General features: G+C 41.0%; 1 protein-coding gene across 6 annotated transcripts in view; it reads right to left on the reverse strand.

Moving 5' to 3' along the window:
- fsd1 (fibronectin type III and SPRY domain containing 1) overlaps window positions 1-19,803 on the reverse strand; it is a 47,589-nt gene that overhangs the window by 13,138 nt on the left and 14,648 nt on the right. For all 6 annotated transcript variants that reach the window (XM_068016556.1, XM_068016560.1, XM_068016559.1 and 3 more), the window contains 7 exons: window positions 17,987-18,009; window positions 14,361-14,482; window positions 12,899-13,108; window positions 11,294-11,392; window positions 7,596-7,755; window positions 6,604-6,686; window positions 4,996-5,247 (listed from right to left, as the gene is read on the reverse strand). In XM_068016556.1, the coding sequence (XP_067872657.1) occupies window positions 4,996-5,247; window positions 6,604-6,686; window positions 7,596-7,755; window positions 11,294-11,392; window positions 12,899-13,108; window positions 14,361-14,482; window positions 17,987-18,009 (949 nt within the window). The remainder of the gene's footprint in view (window positions 1-4,995; window positions 5,248-6,603; window positions 6,687-7,595; window positions 7,756-11,293; window positions 11,393-12,898; window positions 13,109-14,360; window positions 14,483-17,986; window positions 18,010-19,803) is intronic.

Here is a 19,803-nt window from a genome sequence, read left to right on the forward strand (position 1 = left end):
AAGCAAAACTGGTAACAGGAAGTAGAAAAGTAATAAGCTAAGTTAGAAAACAGACGAAGCAAAGGCAAGCATCAAAAAGAATCAGAATGTGGAATAATGTTTAAAAGACAAAATTAAGGCACTCTATCTGAATGCATGCAGCATTCGCAACTAGGTAGACGATTTGAAGGCACAAATAGAGGTAAATGGGTATGATTTAATTGCCATTACAGAGACATGGTTACAGGGTGACCAAGACTGGGAACTGAATATTCAAGGATATTCGTCATTTAGGAAGGAAAGGAAAAATGAAAAGGATGTGGGGCAACGCTTTTAATAAGGGACGAGATCAGTACATTAGTGAGAGAGAATCTTAGATCAAAGGATCAAGATGTAGAATCAATTTGGGTGGAGCCAAGAAACGGCAAGGAGCAGCAAACATTGGTGGGAGCTATTTATAGGCCAAATAGTCGAGGTAATGTTGGACAGTGTAAACCAGAAATTAGAGGCGCATGTAACCTGGGTAATACAGTAATAATGGGCAACTTCAATTTACATATAGTACAGTAATAATGGGCAACTTCAATTTACATATAGTACAGTAATAATGGGCAACTTCAATTTACATATAGACTGGGAAAACCTAATCAGCACAAATGCTGTGGAGAATGAGTTCCTGGAGTGTGTGCAAGATGGGTTTTTGGAGTAGTATGTTGAAGAACCAACTAGGGATTGGACTATTTTAGATTTACGAACATAGAAATGCAGGAGCAGGACATTCAGCCCATCGAGCCTGCTCCGCCATTCAATACAATCATGACTGATCATCTACTTCCATGCTTTTTTCCCCGCACTATCCTCATATCCCCTTAGGTCATTTGTATTTAGGGGTCTACCAATCTTTCTTTAAATATACTCAATGACTGAGCTTCCACAGGCCTCTGGGGTAAAGAATTCCAAAGATTCATAACCCTCTGAGAAAAGAGATGTCTCCTCATCTCTGTCCTAAGTGGCTTCCCCCTTATTTTGAATTTGTGTCCCCTGGTTCTAGACTCCCCAACCAGGGGAAATACCTTATCTGCATCTACCCTGTCTATCCCTTTAATTATTTTGTAGGTTTCAATGAGGTCACCTCTCATTCTTTGAAACTCTAGAGAATACAGGCCCAGTTAATATTATGTAATGAGAAAGGGCCAATTAATAACCTTGCTGTAAGGAAGCCTTTGGGAAATAGTGACCATAATATAATAAAATTTTACATTAAGTTTGAAAGAGATATAGTTCATTCTGAAACTAGGGTCTCAAATCTGAACAAAGGAAACTATGAAGATACGAGGGGCAAGTCGGCTATGGTGGACTGGGAAAATACACTAAAAAAGATTTGACAGTAGACAGGCAATGGCTACTATTTAAAGTGGTATTACATGATCTACAACAAATATACATACCTCTAAGACACAAAAACCCAACAGGAAAGATGAATCAATTGCGGCTAACAAAAGAAGTTAAAGATTGTATTAGATCAAAGGAAGTAGCTTATAATGGTTGCCAGAAAAAGCAGTAAGCTGGAGGATTGGGAGCAATTTAGAATCCAGCAATGAATGACCAAGAAACTGATAAAGAAAAGAAAGAGAGAATATGAATGCAAGCTAGCGAGAAACATAAAGGTGGACTGCAAAAGCTTCTTTAGGTATGCAAAAAGGAAAAGATCAGCAAGGAGAAATGTGGGTCCATTACAAGCAGACAGAGGAGAATTCATAATGGAGAATAGGGAAATGGCAGAGAAACTAAACAATTACTTTGTGTCTGTCTTCACAGAGGAAGATACAGAAAATCTTCCAGAAATACCAGGGAACCAAAGGACTTGTGAAAATGAGGAACTGAAAGAAATTAGTATTCATAAAGAGGTAGTACTTGGAAAAATTAACTGAATTGAAGGTTGCTAAATCCCCTGGATCAGAAACGCTACATCCCAGAGTGTTGAAGGAGGTGGTTGTAGAGATAGAGATAATGGATGCATTGGTGTTTATCTTTCAAAATTCTAAAGATTCTGGAAAGGTTCCTATAGACTGAAAAGTAGCAAATGTAACCTCACTATTTAAGAAAGGAGGGAGAGAGAAAAGGAGGAACTACAGACCTGTTCGTTTGTAGTAAGGAAAATGTCAGCATCTATTATAAAAGATGTGGTAATGAGACACTTTGGGCAGAGTCAACATATATTTATGAAAGGCAAATCAGGTTTGACAAACCGGTTGGAATTTTTTTTGAGTATGTTACTTGTCAACAGGGTAAAAGGAGAACCAATGGATATGGTGTATTTGGATTCGCAGAAGTCTTTTGATAAGGGAGGTTAGTAAACAAAATTAGAGCACATGGGATTGGGGTAATATACTGGTATAGATTGAGAACTGGTTAACAGACAGAAAACAGAGAGTAGGAATAAACGGGTCATTCTCAGGATGGCAGGCTGTTTCTAGTGGGGTACCGCAAGGATCAGTGCTGGGGCCACAGCTGTTCACAATATACACAAATCATTTGGATGTGGGAACCAAATGTAATGTTTTCAAATTTGCTGATGACACAAAACTAGGTGGGAATGTAAGTTGTGAAGAGGATGCAAGGAGGCATCAAGGGGACTTGGACAGGCTAGGTGAATGGGCAAGAACATGGCAGATGGAATATAATGTGATTAAATGTGAAGTTACCCACTTTGGTAGAAAAAACAGAAAGATAGAGTATTTCTTAAATGGTGAGAGGTTGGGAAGTTTTGATGTCCACCAGGACCTGGGTGTTCTTGTTCATGAGTCACTAAAAGCTAGCATGCAGGTGCAGCAAGCAATTAGGAAGGCAGATGGTATGTTGGCCTTCGTTGCAAGGGATTTCGAGTACAGGAGTAAAAGAAGTCTTGCTGCAATTGTATAGAGGCCTTGGTGAGACTGCACTTGGAATAGTGTGCACAAATTTGTCTCCTCATCTAAGGAAGGATATGCTTACCATAGAGGGAGTGAACAGAGGTTCACAAGACTAATCCCTGGGATGGAGAGATTGTCTTATGGAGGAGAGATTGAAGAAACTGGGCCTGTACCTCTCTAGAGTTTCAAAGAATGAGAGGTGATCTCATTGAAACTTATAAAATTCTTACATGGCGTGACAGAGTGGATGTAGATAGGATGTTTCCCCTGACTGGTGAGTCTAGAACCAGGGGAAGGCCATTTAAGACTCAGATGAGGAGGAATTTCTTCACTCAGAGGGTGGTGAATCTTTGGAATTCTCTACCCCAGAAGGCTATGGAAGCTCAATCATTGAGCATGCTCAGGACAGAAATCAATAAATATTGGGATATTGACATCAAGGGATTTGGAGATAGTGCAAGAAAGTGGCATTGAGGTAGATGATCGGCCATGATCAAACTGAATGGCAGAGCAGGATCAACAGGCTGAATGGCCTACTCCTGTTTTTTTTTTTATTCATTCATGGGATGTGGGCGTCACTGTCCAGGCCAGCATTTATTGCCCATCCCTAAATACCCCAACTGAGTGGCTTACTAGGCCATTTCAGAGGGCATGTAAGAGTCAACCACATTGCTGTGGGTCTGGAGTCACATGTCGGCCAGACCAGGTAAGGACAGCAGATTTCCTTCCCTAAAAGGACATTAGTGAACCAGATGGGTTTTTACAACAATCGACAATGGTTTCATGGCCATCATTAGACTAGCTTTTTAATTCCAGATTTATTAATTGAATTCAAATTCCACCTTCTGCTGTGGTGGGATTCGAACCCATGTCCCTAGAGCAATACCCTGGGTCTCTGGGTTACTAGTCCAGTGACAATATCGCTATGCCACCGCCTCCCCTATGTCCTCATAATATGCTGATAGGTTTACAGGAAGCTGGGAGGGAAGGGGCTGTCTATATGCTATACATAAGGGCAGCACAGTGGCGCAGTGGTTAGCACCGCAGCCTCACAGCTCCAGCGACCCGGGTTCAATTCTGGGTACTGCCTGTGTGGAGTTTGCAAGTTCTCCCTGTGTCTGCGTGGGTTTCCTCTGGGTGCTCCGGTTTCCTCCCACATGCCAAAGACTTGCAGGTTGATAGGTGAATTGGCCATTAGCAATTGCCCCTAGTATAGGTAGGTGGTAGGGAAATATAGGGACAGGTGGGGATGTGGTAGGAATATGGAATTAGTGTAGGATTAGTATAAATGGGTGGTTGATGGTCGGCACAGACTCGGTGGGCTGAAGGGCCTGTTTCAGTGCTGTATCTCTAAATCTAAACATTCTATATATGTCATTTGGGATGGTTCTAAGAGATGCAATAAAGGTGCTTTATAAATGCAACTTCTTTGATGGCTTCTGAATGGATAGTGGGGTGTTAGCGGCATAGAAGTTGTTGATTAGTATTTAAATGCTAAATTTAGAAAGTAGGAAAAAAGTAAACATTTAGGTAAGAAAAAATGTAGACTAAAATATGGAATTTTGGAGAATGGAGGGGGAATAGCAGAGGGCTGAAGCAACAACTGGAATTTAGTCAAGAATTTTAAAGTACTAGGACAGTCATCAATAAAACATTAATGTTGAGCTCATGCAATGGTGTTGAAAAACAGTAAAAGAAATAAAAAGTTAATCCATGGAGTGTGTGACCCCAGCAGTTAAGGCTTTAAAAAGTTACTGATTCATTCCTCAAACATAAAGCTTTCCCAGTACCTACTGCAACTTGGTAGGGGGACAGTTTCTAGGTCGCTGCCAATGATGGCCAAAGATTTTGCCAGGAAATGCACAAAATTTCCCTGCCATTTGTGCACAGCAATACATAGCCGAGACTGACCGGCACATCAAAAAAGTAATCAAATCATTACCAGTATCAATGTGCTATGTTATCAATATCACCCCTAACAAAGTTTCAATGAACATTGAACAAATTCAGTATACAGAATTGAAATCGCAGACACACAATGTGGACTGTTCCTGGTTTTAAAGCAGGTTTGTACCAAGATAGAGGAGATAAGGAATCCCAATACCTTCATTGTAGTTACAATAAACTCCGATTCTCTCAGGTACTGAGATGTCCAGGACTTTGGCCTTGTTGTTGTGCTTGGCGGTGAAGCTGACTTGCAGCCAGTTATTGAGGTGAAGACACCAGGAGGCATTGGTCTTTCCTAGTTGGTCAAATTTGCCCATAGTCCTGTAGGCCACACCTACAATGAAAGCCTTGCTGTCCCTTTCAAATGTAACCTCCCAGTAATGCTGTCCGCTGTCAATTAGAGTATCCCCTGTGGAAAACAGAAAGGGAGAGCTATTACTAAACAATGTTTAACATTAACACATATGAAATTCAGTTCCATCTCCCATTTCAACTGAACGAACCTCAAATCTGTTTTCTCGAACACTGTATGCTCAACACAAACAAAAACTACATTTAGCTCTGGAATCGAGTGTCGACAATTTAAAGAGAAAAAAAAAATCAACATCTCAACCTAATACACAGGAGGAAAAACTCTAAATAGACTGCATTTCAAATAAGTTTTGCTGAGTGATGTAGTTGAGGATTTATTCCAGAGGAAAGTGGTGTTGCTGGCCAATTTTCTTTTTTAAGTTTTAAACAAAAAGTGTTAAACCCAGAGGTTATTCCTCCCCCTTTACCTCTCTCTGAAGAGTATTTCTACAGGACACAGACCTGCTAACATTTTCCAGTTACTGAAGAATCCCTCTGGTAACTGCATGATTGTACTTTATCCAGTTTCTCTTTGGGATCTAATCACTGCCTCATTGAGTTGTATCCACCTGGTAATGTGGGAGATGAACTATGGTCACTCATTGGAATTTTCACAGCGTCACCCCCTTAATTGGCATGGGGGCAGTTTCTCAGTCTAATTGAGGACAGCAGGCAAGTTCTTGAAGCTGGAGGCTCTCCAGCTTGAGAGGAGCAGCAGGTTGTAATGGAAGGTAACTAAGAGAGAGGGCACTTCACCATGGAGGCACCCAGTCTCCAACTTCTTAAAATTTTTAGTTGAAAAAAGATTCAGGCCATCACTGTGGGGGTGGGGGGAAAACCCCTCTACATGGTGGCCTGTGGTGTTCCTTCACCCAGACAGGCAGGGAGGGCCAGTGTGCCCCTGCCACCTCCAGCTTGCTTGACAGGTACCCACCTCCAGGCACCTAAACTGGCCCCCAGTGACAGAACCTGGAGCCTCTGCAAAAATGGTGGAACCAGCACACCAGCCAGCAGGACTACTTCTGGCCCTGCCCGCCTCCGATCACAGCTCTGGTGGGGTTGGTGGGGGGTGGGGGGCAAAATCCAGCCCTATGGTTCTAAAGGAAAGTAGAACTTCTCCAAATGCAAATTGGAAATGTGGAGTTATGTCCACTTCATATTGCAGATTTATTTGCTTTTCCATGTCAAAAATCTTGCTTTGATGAAATTTTGAATAGGGGGAGTAGTCCATGATCTAATTTCCATCTCTACACTATACTTAGCCCTAATTAGATTTACTGGGATGTCACACTGCAGTGCCATGGATTTTGAAAAGATCCGTTTAAGTCCACATACTGTCAAAGTTTGGCTTTCACTTGAACATGGGAGTGCGTTGTAAGGTTAGACAGTCAAGTGTTGCGTTTCATGTACCTACCTAGCACTGTGTATGATTCTGCAGTAAATCGATCTCTGCTGCTCCTTCCAGATGGCATTCTCTTTGGTGACTGAATAATGCTCCTTAATTTGAAAAAAAGCACAGAACAGGACACTATTATAACCCGAGACAAACGGACTGCCTGGGCTTGATTTATAGGCGGTGGTAAAGTTGTTTTAAGCCTTACAAGCAAAGCTAATGAAAAGTGCACAAGGAGGAATGAGTAGAAGTAAAAAGGGAAAAAGGTACAGACAATACCACTAGGAACACAGCATGTGACAAAAGCAGGTATGATCATGTTTGCTACCATTATCGTGGCTCAATAATTAATCTTGGATTTTAATAATGCTGTGCAAATGTGTGTACTTGGAACTTGGGAGTTGTGTGCTGCTCCATATAATGATGCTCGGGTATCACAGAGTGGGAACCGGCATGTCACCTAAGCAGGAATTAAAAGAAAACAAAAAAGAACGCTTCCTAGTTTTCTGACTTCTCTTTCATTTCACCTAATAGCCAGTCATAGGAGCAATTCAACTAATCCTATTTATGCCAGAGAGGAAGGCATAAGAGGAAATGATGATAGGGTTAGAAGAAGAGGGATGCGAGGAGACTCACATGGAGCACAAATGCCAGCATAGACCAGGTGGGTTCAGTAAACCAGCAGCAAACAGAGTTAAAGGAATGAGAGCAGGGATGCTCGTATATTTTGTCTTAGTGGTGCTACTTCCTCGTGTGGCATAGTGGAGTCCTGCAGGCCACATAAGAAAAATTACATTACACCGAATTGAAGGAATACATAAAAAATAACTCCCTTTCCCTCTGCTGGCTGTGTTACAATCCATTTGAATTTGTTGCTCGAGATGAGGATGTATCTCTAGGGCTTCACATGCAGGCCAGCTAGGCCTCTTGTCTGTAAATAGCCTGGGACTTTCCAGTGAAAGGGTCTGGGATACACTCATACTTATCTTGACCCTATAACTGGAGATTTGTACCTTGCTGGAGAATTAGCCGGTGAGGCTGTCCTACTTCGGTTTTCCTTTCCTCGGACTTTGATTTCTTGCACCTTGCCCCCTGATGCATCCCATTCCACACTGTGGTCCTCCACTTTCAAATTCTGATGGGCGGTTGCAGCATCCAAATTGAAATTAAATGCTGTGGGAAAAGATAAACAAATGGCTTTAATTCTCAGCAATAGGCGCTGAACTCATAATCCACTATTGGAAGATAACTGTAGCTGACAAACTAATTGGGATACCTTAATAATCTACAACAATTATAACAAAAAATACTGCTATAGTACCTTTAACATAAAGTGTCCCAAGCTGCATTATAAAACAAAGTATGACACCAAGCCACATCAGGAGATATTAGGTCAAATGACCAAAAAGCTTGGTCAAAAAAGGTAGTTTTTAAGGAATGTCTTAAAAAGGAAAGTCAGGTAGGAGAGGCGCAGAGGTGTAGGGAGGATATTCCAGAGCTTATGGCCTCGGCAACCAATGGTGGAGCGATTAAAATCGGGGACGCACAAGAGGCCAGAATTAGAGCAGTTCAGTTATCTCAGAGGGTTGTGGGGTTGGAGGAAATTAAAGAGATAGGGAGGGATGTGGCTAGGGAGGGATTTGAAAAGAAGGATGAGAACTTTAAAATCAAGACCTTGCTTGACTGGGAGCCAATGTAGGCCAGCGAGCACAGGGGCGATAGGGGAATGGGACTTGGTGCGAGTTAAGGAACGGGCAGCAGAGTTTTGGTTGACCTCAAGTTTAAAGAGGGTAGAATGTGGGAGACTAGCCAGGAGTGCATTGGAAGATTCAAGTCTAGAGGCAACAAAGGCTTGAATGAGGGTTTCAGCAGCAGATGAGCTGACACGGGGCGATGTTATGGAGGTGGAAATAGACAGTCTTAGTGATGGCACAAGTATGAGGTCAGAAGCTCATCTTGGGGGTCAAATGTGACAACAAAGTTGCAAACAGACTGGTTTAATCTCAGAATGTTGCCAGGGAGAAGTATGGAGTCTGAAGCTAGGGAACAGAGTTTGGAGCAGTGACTGAAAACGATGGCACGATGCAGGATTAGTATAAATGGGTGGTTGATGGTCGGCACAGACTCGGTGGGCCGAAGGGCCTGTTTCAGTGCTGTATCTCTAAACTAAACTAAACATCCCAATATTTAATTGCAGGAAATTGCTTTTTTTCTCCATGGGATGTGGGCGTTGCTGGCAAGATCAGCATTGGTTGCCCATCTCTAATTACCCTTGAGAAGGTGGTGGTGAGTTGCCTTCTTGAACTGCTGCAGTCCATGCACGGTAGGTATACCCACAGTGCTGTTAGGAAGGACGTTCCAGGATTTTGACCCAGAGACAGTGAAGGAATGGCGATATATTTCCAAGTCAGGATGGTGTGTGGCTTGGAGGGGAACCTGAAGATGGTGGTGTTCCTACATGTCTGCTGCCCTTTGTTTTTCTAGATGGAAGAGGTTGTGGATTTGGAAGGTGCTGTCAAAGGAGGCGTGGTGAGTTGCTGCACAGTGCATCTTGTATGTGGTACGTATTGCTGCCATTGAGCTGGTAGGTGGAGGGAGCGAATGTTTAAAGGTGGTGGATGGAGTGCCGATCAAGTGGATGCTTTGTCCTGGATGGTGTCGAGCTTCCTGAGTTTTGTTGGAGCTGCATCCATCCAAGCAAGTGGAGAATATTCTATCACACTCCTGACTTGTGCCTTGTGGATGGTGGACAGGCTTTGGGGAGTCAGGAGGTGGGTTACCTGCTGCAGAATTCCATCCCCTGACCAGCTCTTGAAGCCATCCAATACTAGATGACGGATAAGCAATCTGACAATTTAGCAATAGTGGAGGAGTTGACAGAGGCGGTGGTGGGGTAGAGCTAGGTGTCATCAGTGTACATGTGAAAACTAATACTGTGCTTTTGGATGATGTTGCTGAGGGGCAGCATGTAGTAAGAAATAGTTGGGGGCCAAGGTTTAGCTCCTTGGGGTCAGCAGAGGTAATGGTGGGGGAGCAGGAAGAGAAGCCATTGGACGTGATTCTCTGGCTACAATTGGATAGATAAGAATGGAATCAGGTGAGAGCAGTCTCCCCTAACTGGAGGACAGTGGATTGGAGGAGGATGGTGTGGTCAACCGTGTAAAATGAACATAACACATTCAAGGACTTGAGAGAAAAGGGAGGTTGGAGATGGGCCACTAGTTTGCAAGGACATTGGGGTAATTAATTACTTTTTTGAGGAGTGGGATGACAAGTGACTTAAAAAGGAGAGGGAACTACACTTGGAGAGCAACTGTGAACAATATCAGCTAACAAGAGGACCAGGAGGGGATGTTGGGTAGTCAGCAGTTTAGTTGGAATAGAATCGAGGGAGCATGAAATGGGTCTCATGGAAAAGGCTTCATCTTTGTAAATTTCATGGTGTTGCCTTTTGGTATTGAACGTCCCTCTGCCATATTTTCATCCCCAAGGTAGTCCTACCACCCTGCCACCCCCCCTGCCCCCCACCAGCTTTAATTGTAGACATTTAAAATATGTAGACTCCTACTATGATCAAATTTTGTCACATACTGGAATTGAAATTTCATCAATTCTACAATGACTGTCCATTGCCCTTAAAGAAAGCTGCCCACAAAGATCCAGCAAGCTCTGTGGTGTGGAGTTCACTTTTCCCAACATTAATTTGATTGCGGCACTAATCGCAGGAATCTCTGGCATCCAGCAACAGTGATGTCAACAAGTAGGTTAAGCAGCCAATCACTTTGAAGAATTCTCACAGACAGCAAACCAGGCAGTAAAAAGCACCGATTATTCTTCACTACTTAATCACAGATAGCCAAATAAAAATTGGGACATACACATGGGATTAAGGTGGAATCTGAAATACCAAAATAAATTTTTTAAAGTTCATTATATTAAATACCATTATCATAATGGAGAAATGTGACATTCCACAAATATAATGTTTTTCCAGAGTCAGCGAAGTTGTCCGGAATTATTATGTAATGCACCATTAAAAAGTCAGTTAGACCTCATTCATCTATATAATGTTTTCAAGGGCTTTTACAGCGAGACTGGGGGATGGTTAGCTCAGTTGGTTAGATGGCTAGAGTGTGATGCAGAAAGATGCCAACAGCGTGGGTTCAATCCCACAGTGGCCTGCCTCCTCGCCTTACCACATGCTTGAGGAGTGCTGACCCTCAAGCTATACATTACCAACTGTCTCTCTCTAATGGGGAGAGATGTCTATGGCCCTTTGGCATGAAGGCTAGAGCAATAGTGAGACTAATGGCGTAAAAAGTGGAAGTTCATATCAAATCAAGCAGTTTCTAAGATTTCTGTCTGCGGGGACTTCAACAGCGCTCTCTGTGGAGGAGCAGGAACTCATGACAGCAACTTCTGGGTTTCTGTGCTTAACTGCCTATGTGCAGACATCAGAAGTTGCTGTCAGTTTTGCACTCATTACCACCACAATATTGAGGCCAATGTAATAGATTAGCACAGTAGCAACCATCAAACGGGTCAAAATATCAAAGAAGTGAAATTTAATTATCTGTGCTAAAATTAGCAATGGTCCTAGTTATATGGGACAAGAGCAGTAAGCTTATGTGGCCATGAGGATAGTAACTCTACAATAAAACACATGAAAATCAATTTACTACTGCAAGTAAGGCACAATTGATTTACAAACCACTGGTCTCCAGTGTGACAGGTTCAGAGAACTCTCCAGCCACAGCTTTGTTGCAAGCTTTCACCCGGAAGTTGATGAATTTTGTGTCAAATTTCAATCCTGGCAAAGCAGATTGAAAAACCTTAGGTTACAAATCATTTGCATTAACAGGGAAATCAAGCACCTCTGATAACCTAGCGAATAAATACCCTCCTTAGGGTGGTAGTCAGCCTGACAGACAGAGATCCCAAAAGGTTCCAGTGTTTGACCTCAGGTCTGTACTGAGTTAGCTCATTTCAGCTGGGTTAGAAATGGGAGTGGTACAATTGGTCTCAGCCTCCCTGGGCTAAAGAGAGGAAAATCAGGCAGTGTTCTTGTGTCAGAATGCTTTTCAGTGATAAGTAGCAATAGGTTTAGGGCAGCTATGACCCCCTTCCCCATAGCTCAATCACCAGATGGCTGATAAACTTATTACTTTGCTTACACATGATGGTGTATTACTCTTGGACATTAGAACATGTGCAACAGTACTCTGGTAGTGACATACTTCACAAAAGAAAGGAGAAAAATGGAAGAAGCGCATAAGACGCACAAATTAATATGTAAACATAAAATCCTTGCGCAAATTTAAACTCCAACAACTTTGGATGTACACATGGTAGAAACAAATTGTAAATGGTATATGAAAGCATAATTCATAACTTTTTTTTTTTTAACGCTCATGCTAATGGAATGTTAATGTTTTCCTGATTGAAAATGGTAACGGTGGAAGAAAAAGTGAACTATGTGTTATGACGAGTAGAACTGGCGTGAGAAGAAAATTCACTGCTCATTATAGGAAAAATGCAGCACTCAAGAATTGGATGAACAAGTTTCTACATGCATACATCCAAATTGATTAATTTGCGCATGGGCTTTATCAACACCCTGTACAATAATGTAATGTACAGTAGTCTTCCTCAACTGTAAAATATACTTGTAAAGTACACACCATGCATATAAAAATAAAACTTGCATTTACATAACACGTCACATCAAAATGTCACAAAATGCGTCCCAAATTAATCCTGAAATGCAGTCCCACAATCTTCATTTACTATTTAATACACATCATGCCCCACAAAGAGCAATGCAACGAGTGACCAGTTTAGCTGGTTCTGGTGGTATTGTTTGAAGGAGGAATGTTATCCAAAACACTGGCAGAATTCCCTTCTCTATAAATAATGTCATGCAATCTTTAATGTCCATCTGAACTGGCAGACATGGCTTCAATGTAGCAATTAATCTGAAGCATAGCACCTTCAATAATGCACTGTTCTCTGCACTACATTGTTGTCATCCAAAATTATGTGCTGAAATTCTTGATTTGGGCTTAAATCCACAACCTTCTGTCTCAAAAGGCATTACCAGTTGAGTTGCATTATCGGTGAAAGAAAAACAAAATTGGTTGGCAGGTTGGGGCATAATTTCTGATCAAAGAGCGACAGCACCATCATCTCCAAAATCAGTAGATCATGGGTTCAAGCTTTGTTCGAGGGACTTGAGCACACAATCTGGCCTGACACTTCAGCAAAATACTGTGGGAAGGCGACATGGTCAGAGGTGCCATCTTTCAGATACAATTACCTGACAAGGTGAATTCCTGCTCCTTGATGCCTTCTCTCACCATCCAAGGATGCTCTTCCTTTAGCCGGGGGGTCCCTTCATAGTTGGTTTTCCGATATTCTAATATGTAGTGATCAATCTTTCCGTCCTCTTCAGTCATTCTCCAGACCACAGTCACACAGTTGTCTGCTACCAGGCACTCAGATGCATCTATTTCTGGAATACTTGGTACTGATTACAAAAGATGGTGAAAATAAAGACAACTTAAAATAAAGACAAAAGAAAAAGACAGAAGCGCAAGGAGAGAGCCAATGGTGTAACAGCCCCGACAACCAATTTTATTTGCAGTGCCTGTGGAAGAGTCTGTCACTCTAGAACTGGCCTTTATAGCCACTCCAGCCACTGCTTCACAAACCACTGACCACCTCCAGGCGCTTACCCATTGTCTCTCGAGACAAGGAGGCCAAAGAGAGAGTGATCTAGAGCTGACAGTTATAGTTGCATGTTATGGAATACATTTTCCTCACCATTCCCCTGAAAGCACTAACCATTCTCTGGTACCCTGTCTATACGAGCATTCTTAACGTAGAAGTCAAGACACCGAACATCAGCACCAAGAAGTCATCAGACAGGGTACTTGTAGTAGGGCTCACTAGATAGCGGTTAGGAGTGGGACCCTTTCTAGCCCAGCCATACAGAGGGCAATTGTAGCACTCTTAGTGTTACTCCATTAGAAATCTGCTAATTTAGCAGAGACCAAATATTGAACCTTGAATCAGGTTGGTCTCCAGTGCTCTGTTCCACACTGGACAGAATGTTTACCAACTGAGCTCTTGAATATCGCCTTATAAAAATGAACTTCAAAAGTACATAACGTACCCGGCAAGGCAAGAGATTTTTGTCTTGGCAGTCAGTAGTCTAACATCTTTATTGGAAGATCAGTGACCATCCAGTTTATAACTTTCTCACACAGATACAGAACGCTGACTAAAAATGCATGTCTTCGCATTAACAGTGCAACAGACATTTTTGCCAGCTGGTACTGGCACATGGACAGCGTGTAAGGCCAGGTATAAGGCATGCTGGCTTAGGTTGTTCCATTGATCAAGGTTGATCAACTCAATGTTCCCATGAGCCAGCCAAGAGAGTAGGCTGGCAATCTACTCCTATATTTCTGCCAGTGTTGTTCAGTGGTGTGCAAGGTCAGAACAGGTTGCTTTATTTTCCATCACTCCTTGTCCAAAAGTGCTTGCCTACAAATCATTGGTTGCAGGAATAAGCATAGATGAAGGAAACCATTTGACCCATCTAGCTTAGCCTTTCATAATCCAATCGCCAGCCCCTCCGTAATGATAGCTAAATACCTCTTGAAGTATTTCAGGAATTTGCGCCTGCACTATTCTACCTAGACCACTATTCAGGTAAGATTGTGAACTTGCCAAGAGTAGACCACAGGAAGAACATTTTTATCTTACTTTCTTACCTGGCAAGAACTTCAGTGAACGAAGGATCCTTTGTTCTTGGGAGAAGTCGACCATTAGATGACTCATATTGTCACTGGCTTTGGCCTTCAACGACAGCCTGAATGCTGGTGCCATGGTAACACTGCACAACAAACACAAGTACCACCATTATAAATAACTCATTCAACTTTCCTTCCAAAGTCTTTGGAAAATAGGTGAAACGACCACTGACAAAATGGATTTTAAAAACATGTCCTTTCAAAGCAAAAGTTAATGGAAGTCTATAACAGATATTGAGCAACCTATTTTAAGCCATGGGTCTCTCTCTAGACCTTCACAGGCTGCAAACACGATGGCATGTTGCTTCACCCTGAGCTCAAAAGCATACAATGAGGAAAGGCCATTTGGCCCATTAAGCTCATACCTTCCATAGAGCCCATGTTCAATCTACCCACTAACTTATCATGAACTACGCTGCCACACATCATTATACAATCGACTGCACATGGATTCAACTCCACCCATTCAAGTTCTTAGGGGGAAAAAGCTTTATGTAAATATTCCATATTCCCTAAAGGTAATCATTCATGTTCACGAATCCAGAATCTGGCCTATCACACTCCATAGACAGACAATCACCCACCCAAAAGTCAAAGGACTACTGTGTCTCAAGGAGTATTTGATTAGTTCAGTTTGCAGACATCAATAGCACCTAATTCTCAGGTATTTAGGAATACAATTTACAAAGTTTAAAATGATGTATCTGAATTGTTACAGAAGTCTCAGACATCGTCTTAATTGGGGAAACGTGCAGCTTGTAAGGGCAAGGGTACTCTTGAAGCCTTAAAAAAAATAAAGGAAAAAAAATAACGGCTAAAAATGGATGTTGTGACAAGAATGTTGGGATTTGGTGAGACTGGTTATTATATTAATATATACATTATTCTGGTGCTCTGGAAATGTTCCTATTGTAATGTGCTACTGGAGACGCTACAAAGGAAGTTGTCCAATCACCCATTTGGTCTGGAAATTGTGATGGCATAAGGGCAGTAAGAGGTAGAAAAATGTGAAAAATAGATGGGTGAATAGAAATATTTAAATCAAACTGAAGCAGTTTTATTGCTGTAGTATAAAATTTGCTGCCTACAAAATGTATTTGCATTTTGTATTTTTTTAAAAAAAACTGTTCTTGACCATAAAAAGATTTATAGGTATTAAACAAATGTTTGGGGGTGAGGAAGGCATTGGGAGGTAGGGAGAGAAGAAAAACTGGGTGGCAGAGTAGGTTAGTTACTAGCCTTTTGTGTCAAATAAAAATCCAGTCCAAGCTGTCTATTGGAAGTAGCTTGTGTGTTGGCTGAAACCATTCTACATGAAATGAGTGTGTATAATGGGCTTTACCAAGGCTCAACTCACTCCTAGCAGGAACAGACCTATGGCACAAAACTGCTAACTTTCATTAATTGCCACTCTCAAAGTTTCTAGTGCAGCAAGTCAAAATATTCATATTAGGGCTAATATGCCAGCACACTGTAAAATAGAGTTTTGTTCTAGATATGGCGGTGTTATACCTAACCTGGGCGTGCTTAATGACAATACTGGATGATGGAGTCATATTCAATGAACAACTTTCATCTTAGTGAGCAGATTTTTCTCTCATTCCCAACCAGTGTCTCCATTACAATCCTTATTGTCTCTGACATACATGACTGTGGTTATTGCTCCGCTCAGCTTTCCAGTCTTGCTTCTCAAATACACCATAATTATGTTCTCCCTCCTCGCCTCTATGAAAACATCCTACTTCAATTCATTTGCCCCCAAGATCATAAAACCTTGTAACCCTTTCCTTTTAAAACCTTGTCAAGTTGTTTTCAATTTTTTTTTTAAAATTAAAAGTGCACAAACACACAAAATGTTATATACTGGGTGTTGGTCACACATAGTTAAGTGATCATTTTACACAAATCCATTACAGTAGGGCTTAAAGTTGGAGAAAGGCAGCAGGGTTTGGCAGCAGCCATATTGTTTTGGCCAGTATGAACATCTTTTTTCCTTTCCTGTTGTTGAAACCATACTGTAAACAGGGCAGATTAATTAGCAGAGAGACAGACTCAATACCATAGGAGTCTTACTGAAATCAGCTCCATAAACAGTGTACAAGTATATCTCCTTTCCAACCACATACACCCCTTTCATTAACCATCACCTGTGCAATTTTATGACAGCTCTGGTGTGCCAACAATAAGATCCATTTAAAGTATGTAGAGCTGAAGTCAACACAACACATAAACCATCACAATGACCCAATAGTTATAATTGCAGCTACTGAGCTCTAGTGAAAAGGTCAAAGAGCTTCGAATCTTTCGGAGGGCCACAGTTGTGCACCAGTGGTGAAAGTAAGCCCAAATCCAAATTCTTTTTGATGGCTTTGAATAACATTGAAGAAATTGTTCATTTCATGAATTCAGATTTGATAAGAAACTATTTTATGAAGTTATTATATTGTCATTACACAATACCAGGGCTAAAAAAAGGTTAAATTATGAGGCAGGTTGCATACAGTAGGCTTGTATTTGTTTGAATATAGAAGATTAAGGGTGACCTAATTGATGTTTATGAAGATTAAAGGATTTGATAGGGTAGAGAGAAACGATTTCCTCTGGTGTGGGAGTTGAGAATAAAGTGGCTTAAACTTAAAATTAGAGCTAGGTCATTTAGGGGTGATGTCTAAAAGCACTTATTTACACAAAGGGTAGTGGAAATCTTTGAACTTTCTCCCCAAAAAGCTGTTCAGGATATATCAATTGAAAATTTCAAAACTGAGCTTGACAGATTGGTGTTAGACAAGGTATTAAGGCAGGAAAGGTCTGTAGCAAATAGATGCGACTATATTTTTTCTATACATTGGCACTGATGGAGCAGGGTATTTCTGAATACGAAGAACTCCATTCCCCACTACACCCAGACTGTCCGATTGCTTCAAAGCACAAGTGAAGAGACTTTGATAATCCTGGGATGTGAACATGCCAACATCCAAGGGTTTGTAGACATACTTCAAGCTCTGTCTACCAGTTCAAAACTAATTACTTTCTTTAGCTTGTAGTCACTGATCCACATTAAAATCTTCATTATAGATGTTTCGAACTCATCAAAGCATGATTCAACAATTCTTTCCTTAGGCTTTGTAATTAGAGGCAGACAAGTTACTGGCAGTTGCTCACAGTAAGCCAGATAATATTTTTAAAAATAAGGTCAGGAATATACTCCGGCGTAATGTCTAATGTATTATTTCCCTGCTAAAGTAGAACACTAAGGATGCAAAGTCTAACTGTTTAGTGGACACAAGACTCAGAGTCCAATTGTTTGCTTAGGAAACTTTTGCAGATAGGAAAATGCTTAAGCTTCTGATTATAGGTCAGCAGTACTCAGCATTAAGTGACTGCCTTACATCTCTAACAGGGTAACTTCTGGATATTCTATATATTTTCTATAGGGAAATATATAAAAGGGTTAATTTCTAGAACAACCAACACATGAGGCAAGGGGTTTAGTAAGCATTGAGAGGGAGGTCAAAAATTCATGCAGTCCTTAATTCAGATTAGAGTGATATAAACATGCATTGGAAACAAAAAGTAATTTACAATACCTATCTTTAATCTGCTTGGCAGCCTTTGAAGCAGAAAGGAGAGAAGAGACAGAAAGTCAAACATGCAAATAAGCACAATTATTCAAACTCCTGTTAAGCAAAAACGTTTTTATATTGCTGTCATCAGATAAACTGGCCATTGGCCACATCCACACAGCCAGCTGAAGCTGCAGGAGCTCGATTTTTAAAAATTAAAGCTAATTATTTTTCTTGCTGCAGATATAGAAAGCATTCAAACATAAATAGAAAATATAGCACTGTAAAAAACAGCAATTATAGAAGCCTAGACTGGACACACAATTGCCCCCACAACCAATAGAACTTGATACATAGCTTTGATTAATTTCTAGAGTGCCAATTGGTCCAGAAAACGTCCTATTTCTAGGCTGACCAGTTTTGTTTATTTCTTAGCATTGTGACATGAAAGCAAAAATTAGCAGTAACCAATCTACTCAAATAGCAAGAATAGATTTACTAATACTTAAACTATTTAACAAATACTGAAAGTATTTAAACATGTTAATTCTGCTTGACCATTTTCTTTCCTTCCCAAATCTCGGTCCTATTTCTTAAACAGTTTTCACATCAATTTCTAAAATGTGCTACCATTACACAAAGGTATTTTGAAGTCTTCACACTGCCTTTACAATTGGAGGCATCTTAAAAAGAAACTTAATTGCTCCCAGACTTTATAAATATCAAATATAAGTACAAGCATCCAAAAAGTATCTCAGTATTTTTAACTAACATTGTATAGGAAAAAAGCATTCAAGGGAGGAGGGAGAAAAATCATGAACATTTTACTTTTCATAAAACAAGACCGATAGCATCCCAATGACTCAGTTAGTAAATGCACTGCCCAACAAAGGAACAGAACTAATCAGACAAGGAAGGTTTGATGCTTGGGCTAGCTGTTTTCTGCTGGGTGTCCGTTAAGGTTTTATAATTAGTTTCAGCAATTCAGGGCTACGGACTGAAAAGTAAAAAAAAAAGACAGCCTGACCTCCTAGTTCTGATTACTATCCAGCGATTGTTGCTGGAAAATTAGCATACATGGATGCTTGCTGCGAAGAGATTCAGGCTCAGTTGAAATGCCCCCATTGTCGAATAGTTTTATTTCATTCAGGCTCATCAGTGAAAATGGTCGTTTGGGCAGGTACAGGAAAGCATCCTGTGCAATCCAGATCCCCAATAAGAATCAGACGAGGGTAGGGAATACTGAACAGAAGACTGGTAAACAGCAGACCAATCAGTAAATGCAATACTGTTAGCGGATTGGACTGTTGGTTTGAGAACAAGCAATGACTCAAAAAAGGTCCAGTAATCTTTTTATTTTAGCTCACTGGACAAAACTGGCTCCTTTTTAATTAGCTTCCCTCTATTTTATTCAATTATATTCTCTGCCTTGTGTGGAGAAGATTTATGTAAATTTAAAAATTAAGATTTATTCACATATGATTATTTCGTCATATATAGAATCACAGGAGGACTACTATGCAGAAGGAGACCATTTGGCCATTGTGTCTGTGCTGGCTCTCCGCAAGAGCAACTTATCTGGTCCCACTCCCCCACCTTTTCCCCGTAGCCCAGCAAATTTTTTCTCTTCAGATAATTATCCAATTCCCTCTTGAATGCCTCAATTGAACCTCCCTCCACCACACTCAGGCAGTGCATTCCAGATCCTAACCACTTGCTGTGAGAAAATGTTTTTCCTCATGCCGCTATTGCTTCTTCTGCCAATTACCTTAAATCTGTGCCCTCTTGTTCTTGATCCGTCCACCAATGGGAACAGTTTCTCCCTATCTACTCTGTTTAGA

Source organism: Heterodontus francisci, chromosome 36, assembly GCF_036365525.1.
Source record: "Heterodontus francisci isolate sHetFra1 chromosome 36, sHetFra1.hap1, whole genome shotgun sequence".
In the NCBI taxonomy this organism is placed as follows: Eukaryota; Metazoa; Chordata; class Chondrichthyes; order Heterodontiformes; family Heterodontidae; genus Heterodontus; species Heterodontus francisci.